This window comes from Ahaetulla prasina, chromosome 1 (assembly GCF_028640845.1).
Source record: "Ahaetulla prasina isolate Xishuangbanna chromosome 1, ASM2864084v1, whole genome shotgun sequence".
Classification (NCBI taxonomy): domain Eukaryota; kingdom Metazoa; phylum Chordata; class Lepidosauria; order Squamata; family Colubridae; genus Ahaetulla; species Ahaetulla prasina.
The window spans coordinates 278875281-278900993 of NC_080539.1; the positions used below are offsets into that span (position 1 = coordinate 278875281).

Consider the following 25713-nt stretch of genomic DNA (forward strand, 5'->3'; position numbering starts at 1 on the left):
ATAATATGGAAAATAGAACTTGGAACTTCTTATAATATAAAATTTCTTTTGTGTTTTATTTAAAAAAAGTTGAATTTCAACAAGATTTGAAGATTCTCTATTTGAATAAGAAAGTCACTCACAGGTGGACATTCCTTAAAATTGTGTAAATTTTGTTGAAGGGTTGCAATCAATATTTTTTGTTATTCAGAGTTGCTTTGTAGAGTGAGATAGGTGGCAAATAAATTTAATAAATAATTTGCCATTTCTTGTCTCTCATTAAGTGCTGGAATCTAGCTGAAAATAGATAATCCCAAAAAACTAAGCAGGGGCTGAACTAAATTAATATTTGGATGATAAACTTCTAGAAAAATGCAGGGTTACAACAATCAGCCCTTCCATGAGACCCAGTCAGGAAATAGGAATGCTGACATTTTCCTTGTTGCCTAAGGCTTGAAAATCTATGTTTTCTGTCTCTTATACCTCAGGGAGTTAAGATGGAATCAGTTTGAATTTCTTTTTAATGCTTTGTTTATTTCACAGAATTAATGTTTTTATAACTACCGTATTTTTCGGAGTATAAGACGCACTGAAGTATAAGGTGCACTTTAGTTTTTGGGGAGGAAAATAAGAAAAAGGCTGATAGGCAGATGGATTGGCCTTCTGGAATACCCCCAATCAGCTGTTCCCAGAGGTGAATTTTAGCAACAGGTTCCTTGGTTGTGAGCTCTGTGCCTTGCTTTTTTTTGCTTTTTTTAATGCCTCTGAAACTCTGTTTCAGAAAAAACTTTTTTCTGCCTCTGAAAGCCTCCAAAAATAGAGCTTCAGAAAAAAGGCCTCTGAAGCTCTGTTTGTGGACTTCTTTTCTGAAGCTTCTTTTCTCATGCTTTTTTCAACCCCTGAAACCTCCGTTTGAGAAGCTGAGCGGGGCTACATTCAGAGTATAAGACGCACCCAGATTTTCATCCTCTTTTTTGGGGGAAAAAGGTGCATCTTATACCCCAAAAAAATGGTATCTTTTCTCTGGGAGGGGAGGTGACTTGATGGCTCAGGGTTAAAGATGCTGAGCTTGTCAGCTGGAAAGCTGACAGCCCATGTTTGAGACATGAGCACTGCGCAATGGGGTGAGTTCCCATTTCTTGCCCCAGCTTCTATCCATCTAGCACTTCGACAGCATGCAAATGTGAGTAGATAAATAGGTATCACTTTAGTGGGAAGGCAAAGCATTCTATGTGTCTTTGGCTTATAGCCACCATGCTGGCCAGATGACCATGGAAATGACTTCAGACAACTCTGGCCAAGAAACAGAGATGAGCACCATGCCCTAGAGATATGGCTGCACTGGGAAACTTTCACCTTTATCTTTCTCCATGGTCAGCTCCATCGCTGCCCACAATAGTTAAGGCTGTACATTTAAATACTAATTTCAAACATTTTAGTGGATATTGAAAACAGTTACACAATAGGTTTTAATAATGAATGCTAGAATTAGAATCCATTTGTCCTAAAATCCTATAAAAGCACAATAAACTCATTCCATTTTTATCATTTTCTTTAAATTTACTATAACTTAATACCAGAAAACTAAATTACATCTTTTTTTAGATAATGAGATTTAAAGTATGGGCAATATGTTGATAGAAAAGTAACACAGCATCAAAAGATCTTGCAAAATCTTTTAATTAAGGCTTACTTTATTTGTCTTAATATTTATTTCCTTTAGTTTAATCAACAAAATAATTCCTAATAGATTGCTTTAATCTATACAATTTTTCTTTGGGATAGAAACATTGAATATGAATATTTATGTACATATATCTGCAATAATTTTTTTAAAAAATTTTGTGCTTTTATAGGTTATTGTTTTCCTTTTCAGGTTTTTGTTGGTTTTAATTTAAAAAAAATATTATCAAAGGTTTCTTTTTAAATTACTGTGTGTTTCATTATTTTTAAAACAATACTATCTCTGTGATGGATAAGCCCTTTTTCAAAAATATCCTATGAATGATTATTCCAAATTAAAAATGATTTCTTAACAATATTTTACAATTCTTGATTACCCATACTAATATTTATATTCTACAACATTAGCATGCAGTTTAGCATATTTGAAGAAGCATGTATGATGAAATTATGTTGGATCTGCTTTGATACCTCCAATTGTTAACATGATATATTCCTATTTTAGCTTTATCAGTTACAGTATAAGAAAATCATCAATGTCAACATAACCTTAGTATAACATTATTAATTGGCAATTGGATTTGTTCTTTTGCAGAGGACCACCTAATAGGTGGTTATTGTTTTAATTTCCAATCAGCTATTTCTACTTGGAGATGAGCAGGTATTTTAGGAATAATTCAATTTTCTTGCTGTCCATAACCTATAGGTTAATAAAGATAACAAGCTTGGTGTGGTGAAATTAATTTCAAAGATAAAAGTGTCTGAACAGTTAACAAGCTTTTATCTGAGAGGTTACTTCCCATCACATCAAAAGTTGAATAGATTTGAATACCTTGTTCTGAGTTCATTCCTAGCTTCTGTTCTGACATTCACACCCTTAGTTACCTATACCTGTTGGTTTTGCAACTGTTTGATTTCCTCTCCATAAATGGTCATATTGTATGATGTTTTCATTTTCAGGTCTCCCTTAAATCCTGTTCTGAGTTTGACCTTTGACAAAGTGATAGCAACAAAAAAGAATGGCATCACAGTTATTTATAAAACACTTCTGGATCCCAGTGTTGATTTGCTGCCTAGATACGACAGGTATAACATTTTCTGTTCATTTGAGTTCTGAACTGATATACTACCATAAAAATTGCAGAAGGGAAGCTGGGGATGAAAGATTTAACTGTAAGGATAATTGTTGCTTTAACTATCACAAGCAAATGACCACAGTTTGCTATAAATCATAAAAAAATATTGTCTTCAGAGAATTTGAAGAATAACTCAAAAAAAAAAACCTCTAGCTACCTCTAGAATATAGGTAGATTAAACATGAGGGCATTTTCTCTTTCAATATTTGTGGTAAAATTGAATAATAAATTATGCTTTATAAACTCAGAACTGAAATCCTATTACCGTTCACTCGGTAGTCAGGTCCTTTGATGTTAGCAGAATGAAATGCAATGATAGTTCTCAGTTACAGAATGGAAGATGCTGATTTCTATTTCTGTTTATTTCCTGATTAGGTAGAAACTGCAGGAGACAAACACACATATGTACACACACACACACACACACACACAAACACACACATATACATTTGTAATGCCCTTGACAAAGAACTCAATATTACATGCATTGGGAGCCACCTTGTCCTTTTTTTTGTTACATGTAACATGTGATACATGAAGAATGGCAAATAACTGAAAGTACCCATTGACACTTGGAATAACTTGAAAACACAAATGAGTGGAGCAACCATGAGATATAGGAATCAATCATGGGATTAGATTTGCATAAGATTATACAGTTTTAATTGTAGCCTTCTAAAGAATACTTACACCAAAAACACACTTGTATAATAGCAGGAATGTGGTTGGGGACAGCATACTAAAACTGCATTTATCACTGGATGATAATATGTAATGCATATTAAAAGTATGTTGCTGTGAAAACACTAGAATGATATGTATCACTTAAGGTTACTATTGGTCAATACTCATACAATATTAGTATAGAAGTATTTATAAATATAGAAGTATGTTTTCCCCCATCATTTATGATAAATAAAACGTAGAATATATTTAGATTACTAGGAGGGAACACTTTTCTGCATAGCAATCCTAAACTATTAATAAGGGATACATGTAGCATGTACGGTTTTGGGTGCCCTGCAGTATACCCAAGTAACACTACTGCTACATGAAAACTTTGAATTTCAGGTGCAATTCAAGGTTCTGATTATTACTTTTAAAGCCTTACATGGCACAGGGCCAAGTTATTTGTAGGAGCTTTTCTCTCTGAAGGTATCTGTCTATCCTATGGTTTATACTGTAATTGATTGTTTCCTGATTGCTTAATTGTAGCCTATGACTATCATTAAATGTTGTATCATTAAGTGTTAAATTTGTACCCTATGAGTATCATTAAGTGTTGTAAGTGTTGTACCTTGATGAAGTATCTTTTTTTAAATGTACACTGAGAGCATATGCACCAAGACAAATTCCTTGTGCGTCCAATCACACTTGGCCAATAAAAAATTCTATTCTATTCTATTCTATTCTATTCTATTCTATTCTATTCTATTCTATTCTATTCTATTCTATTCTATTCTATTCTATTCTATTCTAAAGCTAGATAGGGTGAACATGCTTCAGGTGTCCTCCCTTAAATGTTGCCACCTGATGGGACCAGTGGTGGGTTTCAAAAATTTTTATTACCACTTCTGTGGGCGTGGCTTAGTGGGCATGGCATGGCTTGGTGGGCATGGCAGGTGAAGGATACTGTAAAATCTCTATTCCCTCCCCAATCCAGCGAAAGGTTACTGCAAAATCCCCATTTCCTCCCCATCAACTGGGACCTGGGAGGCAGAGAATAGATGGGAGTGGAGCCAATCAGAATTTTTACTACTGATTCTCCAAACTACTCAAAATTTCTGCTACCGGTTCTCCAGAATTGGTCAGAACCTGCTGAAACCCACCTCTAGATGGACCTTGATAAGGTCTCAGTGACTGCTCCAACCCTTTGAAATATCCTCCTATCTGAGGCCCAAGGAATCCCTATCCTTTTAGCTTTCCAGAGGGCTGTGGGGAGGGCTGGCTCTTCCCCCAAGCAGTGGGCAAAGAGAAGGATTGAGTTGGGAGTTGTTTGATCTCATGCCTGGGGGAAAGGTTACACTTGTTTTTAGCCATGTTTTTATAGAATCACTGTATGACGTAGGTGGCCACATAAGTCCTATACATTCAAAAATTACCCGATTCCTCTGTGCCACAGCTGATTTTTTTCCATTTTAAAAAATATTCTAGTTCTTTATTGTTTTATTTTTAAATAAAGAGGAATTGAAGAAGCAAAGAGTCCCTCCCTTTGCTGGGAGGGAAGAGGAAAAAGCAACAGCTCCAGTGTAGACTTGGACTTCTGCTACTAGAACAATCATACTAATAAAACATTTGAGACGATGTATTAATGTAACTACTGTATCAAAAAAAGTTACTTCTGGCTTCTTGTTTTTAGCTGGGAAGCTTATGATGGATTTCCAGAGAGCTTTCAATTCATTAAGGCTCCAGAACATCAGGTCTTGGAGACTGTGGAACCAGACAATCTTTTTTTCCAAAATAAGGTAAATAATGATAATAATTATATGCCATCCTATATTCTTGGGAAGAACTCAAGGCATCTGAAGGCCAACACGAACTAAAAAACTGGCAGTTGGGATTTCACATTGTGGTATATATAGTAATAACAAAGATTATTTCACCTATAAATTAAAATTTTCAGGCCTTCAAGAGCTTTATTTCAATTATGCCTGTTTAGGGCTAGTTTCTTCATGTTGAGGATGACATTTTGAATTCAGAAAAGCTTGGAATGAGCATCTTGTCAATGAAGATAGGAAACATCAACATTCAGAATAAATAGTTAACTCTCGACAACAGAAATAAGTCCGCCTCTATCAGTCCCATGCTGGTCAGAGATTGTGGAGATTGTGGTAATTGTAACCCAGCATTTCAGAAAGGATACATCCACTCAGACGTCAAAAAGCTAAACAAAAATAAATAAAATAAAGATAAAAATAGAGATATTTTAAAATATTGGACAGGTCCAACCTTGTTCCATTAAATATTAGGCGCTGAACTCTAACACCAAATAAGGATAAGCAAGCCATAGGCCATATGAAGCTTCTCAAATGCCCAAGGTGACCGCACTGAAATTTGGTGGCATGATAAATGAACTTCAGCAGCATTTTTTCTTGATTCCCCAGATGGTGAACCCAGTCTGTTTAGGAAGAAAATGGAAAAAGATTTTGAAGTTGGAATGGGAGACATTTGCTGCCCAGAATCTTTACATTCCTAATCTTACCCTTTTGATTTTATTGTAATAGTTTAGTTTGATTACACCCAGAGTAATTGAGAGTTGAGGGATATACATGTTTAATAAATTACAACATTATTATTAAAATTAGTGTTTATCCTCTCCTGGCTAAAACATATGAACCCCTTCCAGTGATATTACATTGCTTGATTGACTCTTGCAGCTTTTGGTTGAATTGTTGCCTCCAAATCTCTTCAGTGTTTGTCCATTATTACATTAAACTTTGACTATAACTGTCCATGATTCTGAACTCTTGATGAAGAATTATATTTGTATAATATATATTATATTTGTTAAAGCAGTCATCTATCTATCATTGAGCTTCTAACTTATTTTTCCATCATCTCCAGGTATTGTATGATGCAGGGAACACGTTTGGTACATAAGTGTCCTAGAGATTGCTAGGTTTTGTTTCAGGGAGTAAATAGCAGTGCAATTCTTCTGGAATGCTTTTCTACTCAAACTTAAGCTGGCACCAGAGGTGGTATTCAGCAGGTTCTGACCAGTTCTGGAGAACCGGTAGCAGAAATTTTGAGTAGTTTGGAGAACTGGTAAATACCACCTCTGACTGGCCTGCCCCCCTCTATTCTCTGCCTCCCAAGTCCCAGCTGTTCAGGAGGAAATGGGGATTTTGCAGTAACCTTCCCCTGGAGTGGGGAGGGAATGGAGATTTTACAATATCCTTCCCCTGCCATGCCCACCAAGCCACACCCACCAAGCCACGCCACGCCACACCCACCAAGCCACGCCCACAGAACCGGTAGTAAAAAAATTTGAATCCCACCACTGGCTGTAGCTCTAGTATGTTTTAGGATTTTTATTAAAAAAATATTTTAACTGCTTGATAAATGCATCAATGATTCTTGTATTCGTCTAAAACTACTGACTATCCTGCAGGATTGCAGCAGGGTATAAATATAATAAATAATATTTCAGTGCATCTAGTAATGTACCTGGCTCATCTCCCTTTTAGCCAATCTTTAACTTATTGCTAGTAGACTGATAAGGCATTTTCTTCACCTAATCTAATATGGAAAACTTTCCAGCAGGAAAAAAGGACTTGAGTGGACAAAGAACTAATTAAACCGATGACTTAAGAGACACAGTGACTTCATTTGAAATAGCAGCCTCAGAATAAACTAAAATGATCCATCCTGAGTTATTTTACTTGTTGACAAAATGGAGTATAAGATTTTCTTCAATTCACATTCCCACTATTCTCAAAGAACCAAAATTATTTAGAACAGATTTGGTTCAGAAGAATGCAGTAAAAGGAGAAATGGGGGAAATATTTCCTTTTCATATAATCATTGCTGCTTATTATCACTATGAACTGATCATGACATGTGTTTTAAAATTTAGAAAAGTTACACTCCTAATTATAGTGAACAGCTAGAAATAATTACTTCTAATAATTTTTGATGAAAACTGAAAAAAGCAACAAGATGAATTTTTCTTATTCTACTTAAGCTTGAAAATGAAAATATGCGTAATAGTTGTGACATCAACACATTTATGTGTAAACACTTTGCTGAGAACTAATTTCATAATTCAAGGGCAACTATATAAAAATTAATTTCATGGAGAAGGTTAGATGTTGATGGTTTTCTTTAATACTTTTGAAAGTTAAAGCTCTCACTGGGATGTACACAACACTAAAAGGATTATATGTTAAAGAGGCAAAAGTCTTGTGTTCTGGATACTTACACCTTACGATTGTCATTGGGCCTAGATAGTAATGCTCAACCACCTGACTGTTCCTTTTCATCCTTTATTGACAGTCAAACCCTTTCCAACAGTGTAAAATTTGTGATACGTAATCCATGTTTATAAATCTGAGGAAAGAGGTAACCCAGGCAATTATAGCCTGTTGGTTTTTTATCACTGTTGAGAAAGCCTGACAATGTATCAGTGATCTGAGATAGATTATAGTAGAAGCATTTTGTTTTGATAAGTATAGCCCTTGAAAGCAATATTTTTTCCATACAGTTACTTATGAAGTTTAAATTTTTATTTACATTTATTTATCCCACCCTTATTATTTTTATAAATGAGTCAAGGCACTGAATATATCCAGTACTCTTTCCTCCTCTTTTTACAACCACAAGATGAGTTGGGCTAAGAGTAACTGGCCCAAATTTTAAATCACAAACTAGTAAATCAGTGTATATAATATGAGAATTTTTTGTTTTATAGCACAGTGTTTGTATTAATGGATTTCTTTAACATTAAGTTTCATTTCCCTATTCTAGTTTTTTATAAATTGTATATGAAGTATTAAGTGGGGTTCAGAGACACATTTTAAAATGAGGATTGTTTTGCAGTATGAAAAAACTGAATTAGTTAGAATTCAGTTTTTTAAAAAAAAATAGAATATGGTTTAACTAAATAAAGCCTTACATACACAGTGGCTTTAAGGGAAGGCTGATGGGCATCTTGTGGCTGTAGTCACTAAATTATCTATTCTGGCATAGGATTAACCATATATCCCAGAAGCTATGGCTCATAGAAATTCCTGCAGAGTAAAATAGTAATCAAAGGATGTTAATTACAGATGGACCATTTCACTTATGACATAACATTTTTCTTTACTGTGTAATATGATAGAATACATTTAAGCACAAGATGGAAGGGCTTATGCATCCAAAGAAGTGATGCTTAATATAATTATTTATAGTATCTGTTACATCCTTGCTCCACACACCTGGGAACCAGAATATTATCTGAAGCTGGGTTAGAAGGATATGGTGTTGCTTTCTTACGTAGTTTTTTTTTCCAGGTAATATCCAGCATTCTATCTCTTGAAACACAGCATGGTATTAGTGCTGGGTACCAACCTCAAATAAATACAAAAGAACAAGATTTCCTCCCCAGTGCACCACAAAATCAAACATGATAAGATTAAAGCCAGTGGTGTGACTAAGAGGACACAGGGACTTTCAGCAGGAGTTATGCACATCATAATACTATCCCTCACTAATTCCAACTATAACAATCTTCCACACAGTTGTGTTGCCTCTGATAGCAACATAAAATGGAAAGGGCAAATACATGTGTTGCTTTAAGCCCCTCATCCTTTTGTTGGGGATTAGTTCCCATTGTATAAGAACTGTGGGGTTTCTTGTCTCAATATTATTGCAGCTGGCTAACAGGTAATATCAAATTGAGCATTCTTTTCCCATAGTGTGTGTCTTTGATACCTTGAATATGCCTCTGCGAAATGATTGCTAGCTCTGAAAATAAAATGTAGCTTTCATATGTGACTTTCAAAGCAGTCACAAGCTCTTTGAATAGCCTTTCCGTTATCCCAATTTTAAACCTGTAATGTAGCTCAGCGATTTTACTATTGTAATGTCACCTGATTTGGCTGATTTTCCAATCATATTTAAGTGGTTACAGTTAATTCTATGTACATTTTTAGGCTTTAAGCTAAGAATAATCCCATGAATTGTAGAAGAATTTACCTTTGAGCAGCCAAATATTAAAAAACCGGCGAATGATTTTACAGAAGTACGTAGAATTTAAACTGGTAAAAATTAACAATGTGACATCAAACTGTTTTTTACATACAGTAAAAAAATGTTTTATTTAGGTTGTTGTGGGATGATGCCTCATTGTAATAAATAAATATGTTGAATCTGATCTGTTGTTACCTTTACTGCTATCAAAGAAAAAAAATTAACATCAAATTCTCTTATGGTATGCAGACTGATCCCCAGATGGTTCTCCTCATGTCAGTTACCATAGAAAATATGAGGAAAGGCACTGCCAGAAGAAATCACTGTCAAAATCCAATAGACGCAGAACATTGGCCTCTTTCAAATATATGGCTCATCACAAAGGTACTCCTGAAAAAGATGTAATAATGTGTTCATAATTCAAATGTTTGTTATACATGAGTGTCTGGGGGAGGGCAACTGCCATTTAATGCATCAGGATGTCACTATGCAAATAATATAGATTATGTTCTGTACGATTTGTGTAGTGATGTTATTGTGGCTTGCACCAAATATCTATAGTGTTTTTTTAATTGTTTCAACAATTTTGTATTTCATTCAACTTTTATAGAGTTGCTATTTAAATATCCCACTACAGAGAAGTGGGAGAATCAACTAGAAATCAGATTTTAAAATCTGAAAAAATTATTGTTTTTTTCATTAGTTTACATGTGAATTTTATAAAGAATTATATATAAATTATCAATTATTAATCATTATTTAATTATTAAAATTAGTAATTTATAAATCAACAATTTGTCAAAATTATTATTAAAATTATTAATTTATATAGAATTACAAGAAATAAAACTATATAGTGATTTATAGAAATAATTGTTAATACATGACACGAAATGATTTATGGTAATTCCTTGATTTATTCAAAATAATAAATAGTAAAAAGGTAGTAGATGTTGATGGAACTCAGATCACTAAAGTCCAAGGTAATCTTGTCATGGCAATATCCTGCATAGGGATGCAGTTGTCACTGATTGTGGTTTGGCTCCACTTACCTACTAGTATAGACAGAATTTAAACAGAAGTCTTAATTATAGTGATACAAAAATGCTTCATTACAGGATACATCAGGGTAATGTAATGGTAAGATGAGTAATTGCTGGGTAAAAAGATGAAATTGAATGCCAGCATCATACAACATCATTGCAAAATTCTTCAAGGAAAAGTTCTTTAAGCATAATCCTGTATATCATAGGACAGAGAATGTACACTGTAACAGAAAATTGAGCTATTAACAGCAGAAGATGAGACAGAAATGACAGTTTTTCTGTATGAAGGGCAGCACCAGGAATACATTATGAGAGGAAATTCAGATAATCCACCTATATATTTTAGTAGCCCATATCCCCTTGTTTCAACAAATGTTTTAACCTGTGCTATATACCAAATTAGTTATTTTTACCTCAAATCCTAATGATATTGGTGGAAGTTGCTGCCAAATCTAGAGTTTAGAGTTACAGCTTTAATTCCTAAAAGGGTGGAAAAAATCAATAAAGACAACAGTTGTCTTATTGTAGAAGTACTGCTGTTATTTGTTTAAACAGATGTGGTTATGGATGTTTAACCAACATTCTTTTAGACTTGAGGTAAAACTTTAAATTGACTCAATGACTATAGATGTGTTGCAGTCTATGCAGTTCACTGAACTTTTTTCCCTGTGCATACATATTTCAAGTAAACTCAGTAGTTATAAGTATGGCAAGTGACACGTTATGGACCCTAAATCACTGCACTGTGAAATATGCAGAGGGAAAAGACAAATGAAGATATCAAGGGTCTCTTCTATTTTGCACTGAACTGTAAAATGCCACCCTTGTCGTACAGAAGATCACTGATTCTGAGCAAGGCTCATTGACTGCTAAGTTGTGGATAGTGTTTCAGTTTTTCCAACTGTTAATATCCTGAGTTATCCAGGCATAATGACCTCTCTATTTGTAACACATTGTTGAATTTTCTGGTTCTTTTCACTTATTCATACCCCCTTTCCCCCATTCATTGAAAGGCTGGGAAGATTGTAAGTCGAGCTATGGCACAAGGCAGTCTGTCTGTTGGTCATCCAATCAGAGCTATGATGCAGGATGGCAGACCTCTTGAGGGCTATAAGTTAACCCTGCAGAAAAGGTACTGATACAATATATTCTAAGGGTACAATTATTGAGATGAAATTGAATGTTATCAGATGATTGGCTTTCAGATGTTAGGATTTAGTGGAAAATACAGTATATGTGATCTAAATTATATTTAAATAGCCTCTAAATTATATACCCTTATTAGATGTTATTTTCTTTAAATATTTTAACCATCTTTGAAAGTTCTTCCTGAAATAATTGGGAAATAGTGTGTTACAGATTTGTGCATAGAACAGAATAAGGACTCAACATCTTAACAATGAATCTGAAGTATGCATGATATGGAACTAGGTATCTTGGTGAATAGTCTACAGTTCAGTCACAGATCATTTATATGCTTTTGTTTCATTTACATCTCAATTTCCTCCAGAGGTTCAAGATGGAGTAATAGTTTCTTTCTATTTTCACAATAAATTTGTATGAACAGAGTTAATGACTTGTTCAGTACCATCCAGGCAGCTTTATAATGTCTTGCCTTCTCATTTAGAATATAGTTCACTAATTGGAACACTACAACCAAATCTGATATATTTTCTAAATAAAGCATATTTAGGGCATATGATGTGAATTATGCTATAAATAGATTATCTTTGTGGTTTAGAGATTTCTTAACTTAAGAAGCATTTTTCTTTCAGAGACAAAAAAAATGTATGTCAGTACTGGGAATTTGGACATGATGGTTCTATCCATTCTAAGGTGTGTATATGTAAATATATATTTAAGTACTATATTAATATAAGCTATTTATTCTTGCCTGGAATCCATCAATGTATATATAAGTCATTATTAAAGTCTGTTTTATGAATAATTGAAATGTTATTTTTACCTTTGCATGTTCTCAACTTGGCTTCTAAGAATATATATATATATATATTATTTGCATTTATATCCCGCCCTTTTCCAAAGACTCAGGGCAGCTTACACTATGTCAAGCAATAGTCTTCACCCATTTGTATATTATATACAAAGTCAACTTATTGCCCCCAACAATCTGGGTCCTCATTTTACCTACCTTATAAAGGATGGAAGGCTGAGTCAACCTTGGGCCTGGTGGGGCTTGAACCTGCAGTAACTGCAAGCAGCTGCTGTTAATAACAGACTGCATTAGTCTGTTGAGCCACCAGAGGCCTTTCTAAAAATATCCTAAAAGCATTTTATTAAAATATTCCTCAGAAACTTATGAAACTTGATATGTTCACTTTCTTGATAATGTTTGCCAGTGATGGATTTTATTGTGGTTTTTTAAAATCTGCTTAAGGTATCTATTTAAATTTCCAAATCCAATTGTATCTAAAATTATGCAATTTGGTTGCTATGAAAATTTTTTATTCTTAATCAAACTGTAAGCTTATTGTAAGATACGAGAAAGAAAAAGAGGCATAAAAATCATGTGCAATGTCCAATTTCTCATTTCTTAACTCTAAATGAAATTAGTTCTGGGGATTGTCTGTACCCTAAAGTGTGTATGTGTGTGTGTCTGTATGTGTGTGTGTGTGTATACCTTTTTATATGTATTTATGTGCAGGCATAGGCTAAAGTACAGTACACAGTGCAACACAATGCATGAATAAAACATATAATATTAAAATTATAGCTAATAGTTTTTGAACATGAAAGTGATCTATCAAATCCTATTTATACTCAGACTTTCCTTATATTTATCATAACTGAACAAAATTTTGCAACTAACAGAAACAGACACCTGGTTACAAGGAGAAGGAATATTATTTCAGAGTGCCATCTATGGTATAATAGAAAACTCAACAAAACTTGCAGTATAGATTTGGTCATTATACCTTCTCTGCAAGGACAAATGCAATCTTGAAAGATCTCAACATGTTTCATGTTAAGTTTGGGCAATAACGAGGCAGGAGACCATACAAGTGACAACAGCTCTTTAGTTTATTGTGACCCAGCAAAAGACCAACAGCAAAAACCCCTCTTTAAATACTATTTTGGCTGAGGCATCAGCCAATCAGCAACGTGCTTGTTCCCGCCCAAACTTCCCTCCTAAAGTTTAAATACATAACACTCTTCCCCTCCCAGAACGCATTGAGCCACTTCTTTGCATGGAATTTGCATGTTATTTTTCCACGTAGTCACGCAGGTAGACAGGGCGTCTCCTAACTCTTTCTGACCTGCGCAATTCATTCCCTGGGAGTGAGTCAAGCTGGTCGGAGGGACTGTTTGTTCCTCCCAGCTCCTCCTCTGGGCCCTCCAGCCCTGGATTATTTGCAGAGTCGTCCCTGCAGTCTTCAGGAGGAACCGGTTGGCGTCGCTGGACTTCTTCAAGTTCAGATAAGTCCTCCGATCGCCGCGGGTTTAAGTTAGCTGTTGGTTCAAATATTGGGTAGTCAGGGTCTGGTTGCGCGGTTTCTGGTTTGTTTTGTACCCTTCTACGTAATTGATCTATGTGGCGCCTCCATACTCTGCCATCCCCCAGGTCCACTATATATGATTTTGGGCCTGTTACTCCAGTGATTGTTCCTTTAAGCCATGCTGGGCCTTCACTATAGTTATGTGCCCACACTAAATCACCCATTGTCAGTTCCCTGGTTTTTTCGTGGATGCCTTGGTACCTGTCAGGGGAGTATGTTGGGTTTAATCGATCTAAGGGACACCTTAGTTTCCGACCCATTAATAGTTCGGATGGGCTGCGCCCTGTGGCTACACAGGGGGTCCTGTGTTGTACCGCTAGAAAGGTATCGATTTTGGCTTGCCAATCACCGGGGGTGATTCTAGATAGCGCTTCCTTGGCACTCCGAACGAATCGTTCGGCAAGTCCGTTCGTTGCCGGGTAGAAAGGCGCCGAGAGGACATGTCGGATGCCCTCTTCTGCTAAGTACCCTTCGAATTGGGTAGCCGTGAATTGCGGGCCATTGTCGGACACTAGGGTGTCCGGCAACCCGTGTGTTACAAAAAGGTGCCGCAATGTGGTAATTACAGGTTCGGCTGTTGTGGATTTCATGAGCAGAATTTCTAACCACTTTGAAAATGTGTCTACCACGATTAAAAAGGTTTGCCCATGGAATGGCCTGGCAAAGTCTATATGTATCCTGGACCAAGGACCCTGGGGTTTCTCCCACTCTCTTATGGGGGCTGTTGGGGGAAGTGACCTTGACTCTTGGCAGGCCTGGCATTTTCCTATCCTGTCGCTAATGCCTTTATCCATTTGTGGCCACCACACATAACTCCTCGCCAGGCTTTTCATCCTCACAACTCCCGGGTGCCCCACATGTAACAGTTCCAATACGTTTTCCCACAGTTTCTCTGGAATAACCACTCTATCCCCCCATAACAGACAACCCCCTTGAACCGACAGTTCCGAGCGTTTTTTTGTAAAGTCTTTGAAATGATCTCCCGGTGCATTGGGCCATCCCCTCTGTACCCAACCGATTACAGTCCTTATCATAACGTCTCTGTATGATGCCCTAGTCACTTCCTTAGAAGTGACCGGGCCAGAGTCTAGAGAGTCAATTAGTAGGATGGGTGTCCCTGGGGTCGGGTCTTCGATCGTCTCTGGTAAGGGGCATCTACTCAAAGCGTCTGCGTGTCCTAAGTCTTTCCCTGGACGATGGGACAATTTGTACGAGTACGCTGCCAGGAAGATAGTCCAACAGGTCATTCTGGGTGATAATGCAACCGGAATTGGACGGTCCCCCGCCAGAAGTCCCAATAGTGGTCTGTGGTCTGTTACTATTTCGAATTGTAGCCCAAATAGGTATTTGTGGAATTTTTTAACTCCCGAAACTATGGCCAGGGCCTCTCTATCTAACTGACTGTAGTTTCTTTCTGCTGCTGACATTGTACGGGAAAAATATGCGATGGGGGCTTCCGATCCGTTTGGTAACCTATGGCTGAGGACAGCCCCTACCCCGTAGGGTGACGCATCGCAGACTAGCACTAGTGGCAATGTCCCATTGTATTGGATTAGCAGGCTATCACTGGACAATAGGTTCTTAACGCCCTCGAATGCCCTAGCCTCAGCCTTGCCCCACGACCAAACAGTCTTTTTTGCTAATAGCTTGTGCAGCGGCTCTGCTACTGTTGCCTTATTTCGCAAGAAGACCGCGTAGAAATTCACAAGCCCCAAAAATGCCTGTAACTCAGCCTTATTTTTGGGAGCCGGAGCCTTCCTGATGGCTCGCACTTTGCTCTCTGTGGGGTGGATTCCTTCTCTGTCTATTTGGTAACCCAAGAATTCTACGGATTCAACTCCTATCTGGCATTTGTTGAGCTTGACCTTAAGTCCAGCAGACCTGAAAATGCCCAAGACCTTCTGTAGTTTGGCCCCTAACTCAACTAGGTTCTCTGCTGAAACTAGTACGTCGTCAAAATATGGCACGACTCCCGGTATTCCCTGTAATAGATGTTCCATTAGATTTTGGAACAAGCCTGGGGCTACGCTGACTCCAAACTGGAGTCGAGTGCATTTGAATGCGCCTCGATGCGTTACGATTGTTTGCGCCTCGGCTGTGTCATCGTCTATGGGCAGTTGTTGGTAGGCTTGGGCCAAATCGAGTTTGGCGAAGACCTGCCCTTGTCCCAATGAGTGCAACAGATGTTGCACTAGAGGAACGGGGTATGCACTCTTTTGCAATGCTTTGTTAAGCGTTGCCTTGTAGTCAGCGCAAATCCGGACCGATCTGTCCGGCTTGACTGGAGTTGCAATTGGTGTCTCCCATTTGGCATGGTCGACGGGACTAGTATGCCCTGGTTTACTAGTTTGTCTAACTCCCGGTCAATCTTGGGGTTAAGGGCGAAGAGGACCCTCTTAGCCTTTAACCTAATGGGAGCCACCTGGGGATCTAAATTAAACGAAATAGGGGTCCCCACGTACTTGCCCAGGCAGTCCTGGAAAACGTCCTCGAACTCTTTCAGCAGTTCATCCTTTAGTGTGACTCCATTTCTGTGAACCCCGGTCACTTCCATCCCCAGGGCTCTGAACCAGTCCAGGCCTAGCAAGCTTGGAAGGTCTCCATCTACGATGGTGATCGGTAGAGTTTTCTTAAAATTTCCGTATCTCACTTTGATGGACATGACTCCTCGAACAGGGATCCGGTTTCCCTGGTAGTCTTGCACTCTCAGCTTTTGGGTTTGCAGTTGGCGTCTCGCGACCTCTGGCAGGTTCCTCGCGACGGTGTCCCAGGACATGATCGTGATCGACGATCCGGTGTCCACCTCCATTTTACACGGAACTCCTTCGATATGCGTTTGTGTGAATATCTTCTTTTCAATTCACGTTGATGTGTGACCCACTCGTACAGTTGTTTGGTTCAATTTCGCGCCTCTTTTGGAAGAGCCAATCCCTGGCCGTTTCGTCAGTCCAGCGCTCTGCTGATTGGCCGGTTTGAATTTTAGGCGGGACGGTTGAGGGGCTCGACAGGCCTGTGCGATGTGCCCTTTCTTTTCGCACTGCCGGCAAATTGCGTCCTTGAATCTGCAATTTTGTCATTGGTGTTGGCCTCCACAGCTCACGCACTCGTCCCGGTCGCCTCTCTCTGCCCGTCCGGTATGGAAGCCCTCTTCTTCTTCCTCTTCCCCGGATTCGGCCTCGACGACTTCGCTGTGGACTGGCGTTGCTTTCGTGCCGGTGTTCGGTGTGTTCGGTTTCTGTAGAGTTTCCGCCGCTTTGGTGGACATCTCATGTGCCCTTGCCTCATCCAGGGCCAGGGCCAGGGTTAGGTTGCTTTTGGACAGCAACCTCCTCTGTAAACGAATGTCCCGGACCCCACAAATGAGTTGTTCCAGTAGGAAGTCATCCAAATCCCGGTACTCACAGTGGTTCGCGGCTTTCCTTAATGCGGCCATGTACATGCTTATCGATTCGCCCTCTCGCTGAACTCGCTGTCTTAGCTCGAACCGCTGAACAAACTTCGACGGCACCGGAGCGTAGTGTGCCTTCAGTGTTGTCTGCAGCGTTTGCCATGGCACCGACTGTACCGGTGTTGGTTCCGACAGCGATTCGGCGGTATCGAAAACCTCCGGTCCGCAGTGACTTAGGAAGTAAGCCCGCTTCCGATTGTCCGAGACTCCCTGTAGTTCGTTTGCTTCGAGGAAACACTCGAAACGAGCCATGTACGACCCCCATTTCTCTTTGGCCGGGTCAAATGGTGCTGGCGGTGTATAGCTGGACATGGCTATGTAACCGCTTCCGATAATGGCTGGGTTTTTTGCGAATCCGTGCTCCTTCAGCTCTTTTCCTGGTCTCGCTGCCTCAGTATCCCACCTTCGTCGCCAATGTTAAGTTTGGGCAATAACGAGGCAGGAGACCATACAAGTGACAACAGCTCTTTAGTTTATTGTGACCCAGCAAAAGACCAATAGCAAAAACCCCTCTTTAAATACTATTTTGGCTGAGGCATCAGCCAATCAGCAACGTGCTTGTTCCCGCCCAAACTTCCCTCCTAAAGTTTAAATACATAACAGTTCACCCTTCAGAACTATTGATGGAGAAGCATTAAGGTTGACAAATGTATTTGCTATTCTGAAAGAGAAGACAGGATATTATATGTGTAATATAATATGAATAGGACAAGTTCCATTCCAAAAATTACTCTTACAATGGACAGAAACTTTGTACAAGTATTGTGTTTGTGTGTATGTTTGCTGGAAGCCAAACTGTAAAGAAGAGGGCATCTCCCATAATATAAATAATAATTTCTGATTAAAACTAATTGCCTTAACATAAAAATGCTTTATGTGAAAAAATGATTGATTTCTGATCTACATAATTCAACCACTTTCTGCTATATACATAACACTCAACACAAAGAAACACATAAGTACATATGCACAAATCTCCTTTTCCCCAATAGATAGAAAAAAAAAGGGAAAAATCAGGCTGGAGAGGTGGTGAGGAGAATGAATTATTTCACTGGAAAGAGAAAATTGGTTGAAGTTGTGGCAAGGGGAAGGAAAAGAAAAGGAAACTCTAGTGTTAAAAAAAGGTTGATCTTTACTGGACAAATAGCCTGTTTTAAACCACAGGCTAATCTTGAAGGGATCCATGTTTTTCAGTGACAGTGTGTGTTTTAAATAAATGGCTAGGTTATAAAGGTTCTGCAGGAGAAGTTAAAACAGGCAAGATGGTGCTTATAGCAACATGATCAAATACGTGTGTGTGTGTGTGTGTGTGTGTGTGTGTGTGTGTGTGTGTATACACACACACACACAGAGAGAGAATGGGAGAGAGACAGAGAGAAGTCAGGGTTTGGTCATGATGCTATAAGCACCATATTGTCTGTTTTGACTTCTTCTTTCCCAACCTTTGTAATCTAGACATATTTTTGATTTCATTTGCTCATCTAGTCTTCTCAGTTCTCAATTCCTAGTCAGTGATTATAAGTCTATGTTCTCTATTATAAAGCCATCCCATATCTCAAAACTTTCCTGTGTATTGTATAACCCACACAAGAGATTTGGGTGACCCAAGGGCCTATTGTGGGATCAAGCAATCGAAAACCTCTGAGCAGTCTTTAGCACTTGGAAAGTGCTTTAATTGGTTTTATTTGTACTGAGTAATGTGTCATGAAGTCATTGATTGTCCTCAGGGTTATTGCTACTGATCTAGAGAACAGGCCCAGGAATTCTAAATTTTTAAATTTTCTAGTATTTTATTTATAGGCATTCACAGCAGGAGCAAGGGAGGCAATTGATGAAACATGCTTTGTGATACTGCTAATGCAGACCCTATCCCTTATGAACTTGCATGTCAAAGAAGTGTGAATGGAAAATTTCTAACCTGGAATGTAGAAGGAATATAAATCTGAACGGAGGTATTCCGATCTTGCCTAGTGGTTTGTTCAATACATGTATGGAAGTGAATGTGAACATTTAGTTATGAACAAAAGGGCTAAAATCTATGTCAGACTGTCTGAATTCGAGTCATCTGTAGATGCATATGAAAGTAGGAATTCATACGCTGGTGATAGTTACATGTTATGTTCCAATGAAAAATGTTGAAAGAACCTAAAATGAGTATTAAGAAAATTATGCATTTTTTAAAAAAAAAAATTAAATCTATGACAAAAAGAAAAGAAGAAACCCAAATAATCAAATAAAAAGACTAAATGACAACAGAACAATCAGGAACATAAACTTAATTTAGAAGTAGTTTATTGACAAATAGTGCTGCAATAAAGTAAAAGTACAAATAAAGTACAAAGGCAAGCAGAGAACCAGCTGCGCGGGTGCACATCAGCTTTGAAAAGTAACAGGGAAGTGAAGGTCTGTTTGAAAGCTGAGTGCAGCATAGGAAATTTAGAGTTCAATTGACAGTCAAGCCATATAACACAAATGAAGCACAGATTCATAAAAAGGGAACTGCAGTGACAGAAAGATACTATAAATGTGGTCCCTGACAATCCAGGAGTCACTTCTAGGGTTCTTTGCTTTCCAAGGACGAACTGCAGCATAACAAACCTGTAAACAATGCTTTATTTCACAATGCTTCCCCAACAATAGACTGTTGCTGTCCACCCTTCTAGGACTTTTAAGGTGATGTTGTCATATAAATGTGGTTTTAATTTTAATTTAAATGTGGTTTTAATTTTAATTTAAAATTAATTTAATTTTAAAATTAAATTAATTTCTAAAAATTAATTTAATTTTTAATTTAATTAGTTTCTGCAAAGCTTTTGACTCAGTAGTACACGATAAACTTCTCCTAAAACTAATATCCTATGGCATCTCAGGACCCCTTCACAAATGGATATCTGCTTTTCTGTCTAACAGACAACAAAATTGATCAAAATTGGCAATGCTTTATCAAATCCTGTTCCTGTCAAGAGTGGCGTTCCTCAAGGCAGCGTCCTTGGACCAACACTCCTTATACTATACATTAATGATCTTTGTGACCATATCTCAAGTAATTGGGTCCTCTTTGCTGATGATGTCAAACTATTTAACACCACAGACAATACTTCTATCATTCAAAACGACCTTGATCATCTAACCGCTTGGTCTAAATATTGTCAGCTCCAAATTTCAACCAGCAAATGCTCAGTCTTACATATAGGAAAAAAGAACCCAAACACTAAGCACATACTAGATGGACATTACCTTACAGACGACCCCCATCCCATTAAAGACCTTGGAGTTTTCATGTCAAATGATCTAAGTGCCAAAGCCCACTGCAACTACATAGCAAAAAAAGCTCAAAGAGTTGTAAACCTAATTTTGCGTAGCTTCTTTTCCAAAAACACCACACTACTAACCAGAGCATATAAAACATTTGCTAGACCAATTCTAGAATACAGCTCGCTTGTTTGGAACCCTCACCACATCTCTGACATCAATACAATTGAACGTGTCCAGAAATATTTTACAAGAAGAGTTCTCCATTCCTCTGAAAACAATAAAATACCCTATCCCACCAAACTTGAAATCCTAGGCTTAGAAAACTTGGAACTCCGTTGCCTTCGACAAGACCTAAGTTTAACTCACAGAATCATCTATTGTAATGTCCTTCCTGTTAAAGACTACTTCAGCTTTAATTGCAATAATACTAGAGCAACTAATAGATTTAAACTTAATGTCAACCGCTTTAATCTAGATTGCAGAAAATATGACTTCTCTAACAGAATCATCAGTGCTTGGAATACTTTACCTGACTCTGTGGTCTCTTCTCATAATCCTAAAAGCTTTAACCAAAAACTTTCTACTATTGACCTCATCCCATTCCTAAGAGGACCATAAGGGACGTGCATAAGCGCACAAACAGGCCTACCGTTCCTGTCCTATTGTTTTTCTTTTCTTCTTCCTATATATATATATGCTTATACCTCCTTATATTTACTCATATATGTGTTTATATACTATATAATCTTTTTGTATGATACCTACATATATTGTTGTGACAAAATAAATAAATAAATAAATAAAAATAAATAATGCTCAGTCCTTGAATACTTACTTTAAGCAAAAGTCTGTAAAGTGTCATATAGCCTTCACCTCCTTCCAAAAGATTGTACACTAGTGTGGTTCCCTATCAGTTCTGTGGGCGTGGCTTGGTGGGCATGGCTTGGTGGTCATGTGACCAGGAAAACCAATTAACACACTTTACACAAAAATAACACAAAAGCTTTGATTCACACACAATGCAAAAGCAGCTGGACTTCACACAAAATAGTCCCTGCAACAAGCAGAAACCTCACAGAGTCACAGAGAGCTCAAAAACAAACTTTCACACTTTACACAAAAATAACACAAAAGCTATACAACTGATTCAAACACAATGCAAATAGCTGTTCACACAAAATGGCCCCTGCAACAAGCAGGAACCTCACAGAGCCACAGAGAGCTCAAAAACACACTTTACACAAAAATACCAATTCGGCCAATAGAATGCTTTAAAAGTAAAAAAAAAAAGTTTCGAGGATCGCGCAGCACAGCTGATTGTCACAGCTGATCGTCAGAATCTTTTAAAAATGTTTTTAAAGCATTTTTTTACTATGTACTACTGAACCAGTAGTAACAAAATGCTAAATAAAAGTACAAAAAAGTTCTGATGATCAGCTGTGCCACGTGATCGTTGGAACTTTTTTTTTTTTACTTTTTAAAGCATTTTTTTTTCTACTGGTTTGGGCGAATCAGCAGCATTTTTGCTACCAGTTCCTGCTTCACCTCCATTTCCCCATGTATCTACATGTTTTTTCCTATCCCTCCTCATTCTGCTAGGGGTCTGGATGGGATGAGGATGTCTTTGGATGTGGCCCCATCCTTGAAAATATCAGAGCATGGCTTAATAATTTTTTACAGGCAGCTGGAATGCTGGAATGGATGCTTGTGAGTAAAATAGGGAGTGACTGAATTAATGTATGAAGGAAATGGGGTGGGAAGCATTTCTGCTTGGCTGCAGCTATTTTTCCCAACTGCAGATAGCAGTTCCAACTACACTCCCTCTCAGTCACACACCAGAAAAGTTAGTCAGCCAGTGTGGATCAAAGAGCAGAGAGTCAAGGAGCAGAGCAAGAAACAAAAACACAAGAACACAGCTCTGAGCTCAGTGAGCTGTTTCCAACAGAGAGCCCATTGCTAGAGGCAGTTCTTAAATGATGCAGGTAAGGTTCAGTTAGGCACAGACATCTTTGATTCCCAAGGAGCTTGCCTAATTTGCCTTTGCTTGGCTCTCTGACACTGCCAACATGTCCTAGGGCTGGGAGTCCTGTCAGGAGCCCACCCCTTGTCACTTGAATCCTCTCCTACCTGCTCCTGCTATTTGTTAAGACAGCCTGAGCTGGTTAATTGAGGTTGATAGTTCAGCCCATAACATAACATAAAGAAACATATAATGTAAGTGAACACAAGTCTGGCTATGATTAGACTTGGCAGGGCAAACTGCAGGTAAAACTCAAAGGAGTGAAATTATCAACAAAGGAACAAAACAAAGAAAATCATCTTTAAAGAATAAAGAATAAAGAAATAAAGTACCAAACTCATAAGATTTTTTTCAGCATTTGCATCTTGGACAATAGCATGAAAAAGGATAGTTTGCTGTCAAATAATACCAATAATACCAAGCCGGGCGGCTTGCTGGGCGGTCTGCGGCTTGCCTGGCTGCCGCCGGCCCTTTTTGGCACTCTGGCGGCGGCGGTGACGGCGGCGGCGGCGGCGGGGGCCTTTGACATCTTGGGCCCCCCTAGACCCCCCGCCCTGATGGAGGAGGCTTCAGTCGTGGAGGAAGATGGAGGACGGGCGACTTCAGGGGCGAGGGGAGGAGCCCTGGAGCCCCGGAAGAGGCCCAGTGGAGATCTGGAGGGCCTACTGGGCCCCCGTCGGCCTTTGTTGGTTTTCTGGCGGCGGTGGCGGCCTGGCTTTTTCGTCTGGCGTCGGTGGAGTGACTGGCGTCCCTTCCTAGTTGGGGGGGGATGTCGGTGGCCTCATGCGGCGGCGATGGGACGCTTTGGTGACGACGGCCGGGCGGAGGTGGCCGGTGGCGGCGGCCTACCTCGGCGCTTCAAGGTGGCGGACGGCCTGTTTAACATCTCTACCATCGGTCCGCCCCCCCCCCTCTCCTTCTTCCTTAGTCCACCCCTGACTATTTATAGGTGGGTGGCGAACTGACTGAATGAGTGGTTTTGTTTTCTACCCCACGAGGATCACTATTGACTGCTTCCCATCAGGACTGACTGACAGACCGGTTGTGGTCACTGTATCATCTGTTACCATCTTGACCGGCCCAGGATGGGCCTCCTGCCGGACTTTCTTGGTGATGCGAACGTTTACGGCGGCTGACCTTCTTGCCCTGCGAGACGCCCCTCTCTCGCGGGTTTGGCCCTCCATACTATCGAGGGCCCACCTTGAGGACGGGCTTTGGAGCCCCGAGAGGTGGCATGCTAAAAATAGGAGGCTTAGGGGCTTTTTAATTAGTTGTTTTAAGAAATTTTTAAGGGAGTTTTAATGGGGATTTTAAGGGTTGGGAGGGGAGGGATTCACGGGTGGGGAGAGAACCCATCGGGGAGGGGGGGTGGGAGGGTTAGGGCGGGTATTGGGAGTAGCCCGCCGGGTGGGGAGCCAGTCCTTGCGCACGCTCGTGGCGGTTTAGTAATGGGTTCGGAGGGTATAGGGGGGGATTACGGTCCTTTTGGTGAGGTGGTTCCATTTGCACGGTAAGTGGGAGGGGCAGATATGGCGGAAGGGGGACCGCATTGTTTTGGGGGCGCGCCGATGTCTGCAGGCGACCGCGCGCCCCGATCCCCCTCCCTTCCCCCGTCCCCCGGATGGTCAAGACCCTCAGAGCCTGGGCCTTCGTCTGATGTTATGCAACGCACGGTCCGTGGCCAATAAGGCCCCCCTAATACATGATCAGATTCAGGGGTGCCGCGGATATTATAGGCGCACGGAGACCTGGTTGGGCACTGAAGGGCGTGCCCTGGTCGAGATGTGCCCACCGGGTTTCCGTGCATTCCATCAGCCGAGGCCCAGGGTAGGGGTGGTGGGGTGGCGGTTGTTATTAAAGAGAGTCTAGAGCCGAGGGAGACCACTGTACCTCAGATTGCCGGGTGTGAATCCCTCTTTGTGAGGTGGGGTCATAGGTGTCAGATGGGCTTGCTGGTCACGTACCTGGCTCCTTGCTGCGTGACAGCCGCCCTGCCCGAGCTCCTGGAGGTGCTGGCTGGGGTGGCAGTTGAGACCCCCAGACTTTTAGTCATGGGGGACTTTAACTTGCCATCTTCCGGCTCGTCATCGACGGCAGCTCGGGAGTTCATGGCTTCCATGACGGCCTTGGACCTGACCCAAGTAGTTGATGGCCCTACTCACATTGGGGGTGGCACTCTGGACCTGATTTTTGTCTCTGGTCAGTGGTTGAGAGATCTGGACTTAAAGGAAATAGTCATTGAACCTTTGTCATGGTCAGATCACTCTCTTCTTCGCCTAGACTTTCTGACCGCCATTCACCACCGCAGGGAGGCGGAGCCGATACGTTGGTTCCGCCCCAGGCGCCTGATGGACCCGGATGGGTTCCGGACGGAGCTTGGGCCATTTCCTGAGGGTCTGGCTCACGGCTCGGTTGAGGAACTTGTTGCGGCCTGGGAACGGGCCGCGGCGGGGGCCTTAGACCGTGTCGTGCCTTTGCGGCCCCTGCCCCGGCGCAGGCCCCACCCGGCCCCTTGGTTCTCCGAGGAGCTGAGAGGGATGAAGCGCCGGAGAAGACGCCTAGAGAGCTCCTGGAGGTCTAGCCGTTCAGAAGCTGATCGGACACTAGTGAAGTCCTATACTAGGACTTACCTAGTGGCATTGAGGGAAGCGAGGCGTAGCTACGCCTCCTCCCTCATTGCATCGGCAGATAACTGCCCAGCCGCCCTGTTTCGGGTGACCCGCTCCCTCTTACACCAGGGGGAGCGGGATGACCCGTTGCAGGGACGTGCTGAGGAGTTTAACGGTTATCTATACGATAAAATCGTTCAGCTTCGGGATGGTTTGGACCAAGATTGCGGTGATACGGGTGAGACGGCTGAGGGTGGTCTTGGTGACATTTTATGGGATGAGTTTGACCCTGTTGCTCCCGAGGACATGGACAGGTTGTTGGGGAGGCTGAATGCCACCACATGTTT

The 25713-nt window shown here is 40.1% G+C and overlaps 1 protein-coding gene across 1 annotated transcript in view; it reads left to right on the plus strand.

Moving 5' to 3' along the window:
- Positions 1-25713, plus strand: part of DCDC1 (doublecortin domain containing 1) — a 321197-nt gene that overhangs the window by 153784 nt on the left and 141700 nt on the right. Inside the window, exons 12-16 of the mRNA XM_058160852.1 lie at positions 2623-2748; positions 5158-5263; positions 9720-9854; positions 11530-11648; positions 12292-12352. Coding sequence (XP_058016835.1) covers positions 2623-2748; positions 5158-5263; positions 9720-9854; positions 11530-11648; positions 12292-12352 — 547 coding nt within the window. The remainder of the gene's footprint in view (positions 1-2622; positions 2749-5157; positions 5264-9719; positions 9855-11529; positions 11649-12291; positions 12353-25713) is intronic.